The following is a 7,690-nucleotide window of genomic DNA, read 5'->3' on the forward strand; positions in this document are numbered from 1 at the left end:
GATCCTCTTCTCCGTGCCGTCGCCGCCTCCGCTCCCCCTCCCGCGGCCCTCATCCCCTCCTGCCGCCGCCTCCTCTACTCACCCCACCATCGCCACCCCGTCCCTCCTCGTTCCCTCCACCATCAGGGAAGGACGGATCCACTCCCTCCCACCCCCTCCTCGCCTGGCATCGCTCGATGAAGAAGATGGACAGAATCTCGTGGCCTTGAAGGCCAGAAGCCTTGCGAGCCCTCCCCTGCCTGGCCGCCGCCCCCCCGGCGTTCAAGGAGGAACTGGGCGACAATAGGAAGCATGCAGAGGCGGTGGTGGCCAAGGAAAAGGAGGATCTTGCGGTCTGATCCCGCCGCTAGGCGTGGGATCTTGCGATTTTGATGAGATTTGAGCCATCCTAGATGTGAATTAGTATTTTGTTTTACTTGGGGCGTGATCTGCAATATGGGAGAGGGTGGCCTCTCCAAGAAAAAATCGATTCTTTTGGAGAGGATGATCTGCAATATTTTGATCTGACTGCTCTCATCACTCTTTTCTTCTTTCTGACAATACATATTAATGGTGCCCGATCGCTTTGAGACACTTTGTTGTGGTGTTCTTCCAAATTCCAGCACCACGACTCGGGTCCCGGAGCACCAGATGGTACAAAAGCACCTTTGTCTTGGTCTTTTTCGCTTTATTATTTCTAAGTGTAGGAATGAGAGTTGACACTGCCTCATTCAGTTTTGTCTCACGTTCAGTACATCCACTAATTATGATTCATGCTTAATCATTGCCATAGCTTTATGCTAACACTTATACTAGCCGGTCTCTGGAAAAGTCGTGCTGCTTTGCTAGGTGACATCTAAAGAACATAGGCGTGCCACGATGCCACATTGCCGCCGTAACAAAAGCAAGCAAACTACCACGAGATATCCAGAGAACATAGGCATGCAATGCAAACGCCACAAATCCAACCTATTGCATGCTAAACTCCGAAGCTAAAAGTGAAAGCAAAAGTAGCTACTTTTGGTGGTGCGTACTAGAACTTGAATAGACAGTAGTAAATTAACCAAACTGAATGTAAAAAAGACAGTGGTGGTAGTTACGTCGCGGGTGTGTGCGGATCGGCACGTGACCATGTGCGCCAGCGTCGGGATGGTGTAGACGGTGAAGCTGATAAGGAGGGATCCGACGGCGGAGTTGATGGGCCCGAAGAAGGGGAAGACGATGGCGAGGAACCAGATGGGCTCCACGATGGGGAGGCGCGTGGCGGTGCAGGATACACAAACTCGATCTGAATTCTGAAAGTATGTGTTGTTCTATGTTCCTAAGCACGTAGCAAGCTTATGAAAAACATCACCAAGCTTGCGACAAAAAGAGATACAAATGCTCACAATTATTATCTTCTGGCGACCATTTTAGGCTTGTATCAGGAAGTGAGTATGCAAGATAGCTTCAGGCAAGGTGTACAGAGGTTGTACAGAGGCTGCAGCTGAAGCTGGACTCTGAAGGTTGCAAGTTGGTAGATCATCAGTTATTATTAGGTTCAACCGCTTTACCATCTCTTATATATAATTGTGCATGCAGGTTTCTGTTGGAACAATCATTGAGAACGATGAGAGAGTTTGTGTCACATGTGCCGCTCACTGATGAGAAGTAGATTGAAGTGAATGGTGCTAGAGAAGGAGCGGCCTGGAAAGTACACCAGTGATGCCCTGCAAGGTGAGGAGAAGAAAGCTAAGGAGATGCTCCGTGTAATCCCTAAGAAGCAAAGAGGGAGCAAAAGAACGGGTCCGCTCCAAGGGTAAAATCCTCTGTAATCCCTAATTGTGCTTTTGTGAAAATATGTGGACCAGTTTGATGCTGGACATGATTAATTTACTAATTATTGTTGGTACCTGTAGAAGTATTTCTTAACCACATTGTGGTTTCCTAATAGGAACTGAAATTATGTCCAGAAAAAGAGGAGAACTAACTACAGCAGAACTTGTAGTTTCTTGTGTTTTATTCCTTATAGATGGACATTAGATACAGGATTAGCCGCTGCTAGCAGATGTGCCATGAAGAAATTGTAGTAGAAAGGCGATGCGAGCTACTGAGTGTTGATTTAAAACTTGGATTTGATAACCAAAAGCTTAATCAGAAAATTGGGTAACCAATTAGCTTTCCTACAAGGTACTTTCAGATCTTCATTTGAGTTATACATGACCGTTTAAAAATCCCTCGAAAATGAACTTCATTGCTGTAATTCAAAATTTAAAAGCGCAAGATTTAATGGCTTGTGTAGTCATACATATTGATGCTTATTTATTTTAGACCCTTTAAAGGAATGAGGGTTCATGGCATATTTTTGTTTCAAGTATTTGTCAGCTGATGTGATCCGTTCTTGCAGGACTATGACATTGGCACTTTCAACATCTAGCAGTAGGAGAACCGGCCCCAATTAGTACATGGTTCATAATTTATTCAGGTACTTCTAAGGTAATCATTCATCTTCTATCCATGTTTGTGAAGTAATTGTGAAAAAAAAATTCCCTGTAGATTATGTTTTTGGATGAATTTCCCTGTAGATTATATTTTGGATGAATTAAAGATTAATTAGTTATCTGCAGCGCCATGTTCGTGAAGTAATTGTATTTTTTTGGCCGCGTTGTCTGTTTGAATCCGAGTAAAAAACTGGATGCACAAGCCTGGATATGTTTGGATTTCTTTGGATGGATTAGGGGATCTGCTTGGATCCCCGGGTTTTTTGTTGCTTTGCGGGAGGCTACATCGCATGCTGAGATTCGTGGTAGTTTTTTGTTGCCTATCGTAACTGTCTATTGTTGGATTCAATTAGTTTAAGATATTTCGCTGATCTGACTGTTGGTTTGGGTCAGTACAGTTTTAGGTGTTTCCCTTCAGGAATTGTTGGATTACATTAAGTTAAAATATGACATAGATTTGTGGCCATTATGGTTAGTCCCTGTGTGGTTCATTGGCTTAAGGATTAGTTGGTGAATCACATGCCTAATTAGTTGTAGGGATTGGTACACCAGGTCAAAATATGATGCAGACTTGTGCCTATTGGGGTTAGTCCCTACCTTAGTTCTTTGTCTTACTGTCGTGGGTTGCGGCTCAGTGATATGAAGCCATTCTTAGGTGCTTGGATTATATTTTCTGCTAGCATTCTACCCTTAAGTTCTTCGTGCTTGAAGCCAAGAATTGCCAGCTGAATTTAATGTTCAACACAAAGAAGGTCGATTTGCTTTTGTAAAAGTCCTGCTAAGATCCTCTTCCTTTATTTTCTTTCTGGTCTAACCTGTGTGCTTGGTACAAAGAAATACACAGGTTTTACTTATCAGCAGCCCAAAATATATGTTCAAAAGCTTATTATTTACCTTGTTGTGGTTTTGCCTACTCATACATAGAAAAAATAACAGTTTTTAGTCATATTCACGTCTGGCTATCAATTTTCCTACATTTTCAGCCAATGTTTTATTATTTTTCCCGTCGTTCTTGCTTATTAGATTATGTTGAGCAACTACAGTATCTGCTGTGCCTGAAATAGCAAAACCTGTTTCATTTCAGCTATTTCTGCATGTAGAAGATTCATGTGCCTCCATTTACCACATGTTCCTTGCTGCCCTATCATCTTCATCTTGTTATTTGGCTGCTGCTAAGCTGATTGTGGTGATTTACTGCCTTCTGATCTTCTCACTACTCAATCAAGGTCCTTTCTGAAAAGCTTCAGGACGATATGAGCGCTAAAAAGTTCCAGCTTGTTGACGTTGTTGGACTTGGTAAGCTTGATGAAGCCGAGGTCCATAAGAAAAAGAGAAAAGTATGTTTTTAGTCTCTCAAGTTTCCAAAAAGTACAGACTTGGTCCCTAAAGATTTTTTGGTATACATTTGGTCCCTCAAGTCTCAAAACCTGGTAAGTTTGGTCCTAAACCAGATTTTGACCCCGTTGACCGGGTTTGACCGGGTCAAACCCGCTAGATGAACAGTAAACTCGAATTTTTTCAAAAAATATAAAAAAATTCTGAACTTTTTTGCGGTCCAATATGCTTACATGCGCAAGGTCCGACCAAATTTTTGTGGTCTTTTGACACTCGAGGAGATCGTGACAAAAAAACAAAAATAGTTGTCCGATGAATAGTAAATTCGTTTTTTTTTAAATTCAAAAAATTCTGAATTTTTTTTGGGGTCGAATATGCTTACATGTGCAAGGTGTGACCAATTTTTTTGAACTGATTTTGTATTTTTTTTCGGAATTTAATGTTCATTTACGGTTCATCTGGTGGGTTTGACCCGGTCAAACCCAGTCATCGGGGTCAAAATCTGGTTTAGGACCAAACTTACCCGGTTTTGAGACTTGAGGGACCAAATGTATACCAAAAAATCTTGAGGGACCAAGTCTGCACTTTTTGGGAACTTGAGGGATTAAAAACATACTTTTCTCTAAGAGAAATATTTTGTCATCATCCTATACCGGTGGGCGTCTCTGTATAACTGAAAACTTCCACGCCGCGATCACTATTTCCCGTGTCCAAGCCTCGCCTGATATAATCACAACCTTCACAACCTTCACGTGTAATCCAAAGTGGCCTGAAATAATGGAGTCTTTAACCTAGGCAAACAATAGTCGATAGGGCTGATATTATCGTTTGAGTATATCACATGAAACTGCTTGAGCTACAGATGATTAGGACCGGAAAGATGTTTGGGACTGTAGTTCCTGGTACCATGCCCAGTGCATTTTCTATCCTTTCTTCATTTTTCTTACCCATGTTTCTTACTTTTCATGTTTTTCATTTACCCTCCTATTTTCCAGTTCTCTACACCATAGAGTTCGAAAAGAGGGGTCTTCCACACGCACGTGTCCTTGTTTAGCAGGAGACGGATGATGACCGGATGGTCACACCAACTTTCATAAATTCTTTTGTTTCAACTACTGTTAGTATTTCTATCGGATTTACCGTCCTCTTTATTTATTTTCCTCTTGCATGGTTCCCAATGATTAGCTTGACTCTGTCAGAGGGATCTGAACAGGTGCACTTACTAACATCATGGAAACTGGACTTGCTCAGCCACCTGGGCTTAAGAGGTACAACCTCTCTAGGCACCTATCCAGACTGGAAATACATGCATGAATCATAAAACAAAACAGTAATAAGAAACCCTATGCAATCAAGCTTCTGTTCTTATACCTCTGTTTCTTTATATCATCTTGTTGGATTTCTGTTTCTCTTCATATTAGATACAGATATATGATTCTCATGTGATCGTTTTGCTGGAAACTTGCTAATCTTAGGGGTGCTGCTACTGGTGTAAAAAATGTTTTATCGAAAGAACTAAGTAGTAGGCAATCCAAGCATTGAAGAAGTGACGCAGAGGTTACGCTATATTTGCATGAGGTCAGAGCAGCGCCTGAAGACTACACAAGATAGTTTCTGGTGACCTTTAGTCTATATGTGCTAACCAACAACATCCACCTTTTGTTTCATATCAATCGATCCAGTATCTTTGTCCTTTTGACGTTGCTCTGAGCAAGATATGTATAGCCTTTAGATTCCCTTTCGTGTATGATACTGCATGTACACTTTAAACCTTATTATTGTCTTTGTGGTCAAAAGAAACTTGTGATTACTTGTTCTATATATGTAATCAACTGGCCTTCTATTAATATTTTCAAAAGACTATTTATATATGTTTACACTGGTTAGAGAAAATCATGACATTGCCAGCAGCAATTTTTTATTTGCATATGTTTCAATATTTTTATGTGTACTCTTTCAATACTTGGCTTGCTTTCGCCCTTTGCGCCAGCAACGAGTCATCTAGTTCCAGTAAAAACTACGCGTGGAGCGGATCTTATTAGTAGCTGAGGAAACAACGGTCAAGGTGTACCTGATCCAGTTTTTGATCTTATAGTACTTACACCTCGACCAAAATCACAAGTGGTTGTGCTCTTATTTGCACAGTGCCTGGAGCTTGGTGCGCGGCTGGGAGAAGTCGCCGGAGAGTATCTTGGAGGCGACGATAGCGTTGGCGTCCTCGGTGTAGTGCACGCCGTCCCAGCTCACGTGCCTCTCCCCCTCCGGGCACGCCGTCGCCGTCGGCTGCCCGCACGTCTTGAGGTTCACGTAGTTGTACGGCGGCCCGCCGTGGCCGCAGCACGCCATCAGCGGCCGCTCGATGCCGTACTGGTCGTGGTTGGCGAACAGGTCGTACTTGACGGCGTACATGTCGGTGCACACCACGGTCGCGCTCCCGCAGTACTCGTCCGCGAGCCGGCGGCACGCTGCGGCCAGGCCGGTGTTGAGCGCCCGGGCGGCGGCGTTGTAGCGGGCAAGGCAGCCGGCGGGGTCGAGCTCGTCGCCGGGCCTCTGCCTCAGCGCCAGCGTCTGCGGCAGGCACCCGATGGGCCCCGTGTTGTACACCCAGAACTTGCGAGCGCCGCTGCCATACAGCGCCCGGACGGCCTCTTCGACCTTTGCGGCGGCAGTGGCGAGCGGGCCGCCGACCGCGACGATCTCCGGCAGCGTGAGGTTCGCAAGGAAGGCGAGCGTGATGTCGTTCTGCCCGACGTCGATCGAGTACACGCCTCCCCGGAAATCCTCCTCCGGGAGCATCGAGCCCTGCCCCAGCGGCCGGAGCTCCCGGGTCCGGTTCTTGAAATGCAGGAACTGGTTCACCTGCGTGGCCATGGTGAACGGGATGGCGCTCTGGTTGCTCGCCGCCGCCGCCCCGGCCACCGCGAAGTTCACTCCATCGGTGAAGTTGGAACCCGACGACTCCAGGTACGGGCTCAGGTACCTGATCCCCAGGCTCTCGGCTGCACAAGCATGCAATCGATAGCACGTCGGAGCTGAACTCTGCTTGCATGGAACTAAACGAGCGATTGTTTGGACGCAAGGTACGTACCAATGAAGTCGATGTAGAGGCGGCCGTCCGACCAGCGGCCAGTGGTCCGGTTGAAGAAGCGGCGGCCGGCGGGCGGGCCAAGGTAGAAGCCGTAGGCGGCAGGGAGGGAGCCCGTGTCGGAGTTTGAGTCGCCGAAGTTGAACAGGACGCACCTGCCATCCGTCCTGCGTGGGAGCTCACAGCACTGCAGTGCGACGACGACGGCGGCGACGATCACGAGCCCTCTAAGCATTCTTGCCATGTTCCCTCGATTAATTAGCTTCGATCTCAACTATAGTACTTGCTCCAGCGTTTCGCCGTTTCCTTATCCTCTCCGAAGTTGACTATTTTGTAGGTGTCTGGGTCGACTGTTCCTTTTTTAATGTCAACTGATTCTTTGAACAGCTGGATATCACCAGAGTTACTATCTGGCCTCAAAATTAACTTCCACAAGAGCGAATTGTTTTACTTTGGAAGAGCAAAGGAGGACCAGGATACGTATAAACAATTGTTCGGATGTGAATTGGGCTCCTTACCTTGTACTTAGGTATACCCATTCATCATCGTAAGCTGACTAACCTTGAGTGGAAATGCATCGAGAATCGCTTTGAAAAGAAACTGAGCTGTTGGAAAGGAAAACTCATGTCATACGGAGGACGACTGATTCTAATTAATTTGGTCCTTACCAGTATGCCTATGTTACTCTTATCTTTTTTCCAGGTCCCGGTGGGAGTCAGGAAAAGATTAGATTTCTACCGATCTCGATTCTTTTGGCAGAATGACGAGCTCAAACGAAAGTATAGGCTTGCTAAGTGGGATATAATCTGTA

At 45.3% G+C, this 7,690-nt stretch overlaps 1 protein-coding gene across 1 annotated transcript; it reads right to left on the minus strand.

Annotated features, from left to right (window-relative positions):
• Positions 1 to 5,515: 5,515 nt before the first annotated feature.
• On the minus strand, positions 5,516 to 6,270 carry LOC119323489 (GDSL esterase/lipase At1g09390-like). The gene has a single exon (XM_037597159.1). The coding sequence runs from the start codon at positions 6,201 to 6,203 to the stop codon at positions 5,928 to 5,930; it is 276 nt and encodes a 91-aa protein (XP_037453056.1). The 5' UTR covers positions 6,204 to 6,270; the 3' UTR covers positions 5,516 to 5,927.
• Positions 6,271 to 7,690: the final 1,420 nt, after the last annotated feature.

Source organism: Triticum dicoccoides, chromosome 1B (genome assembly GCF_002162155.2).
Source record: "Triticum dicoccoides isolate Atlit2015 ecotype Zavitan chromosome 1B, WEW_v2.0, whole genome shotgun sequence".
Lineage (NCBI taxonomy): Eukaryota > Viridiplantae > Streptophyta > Magnoliopsida > Poales > Poaceae > Triticum > Triticum dicoccoides.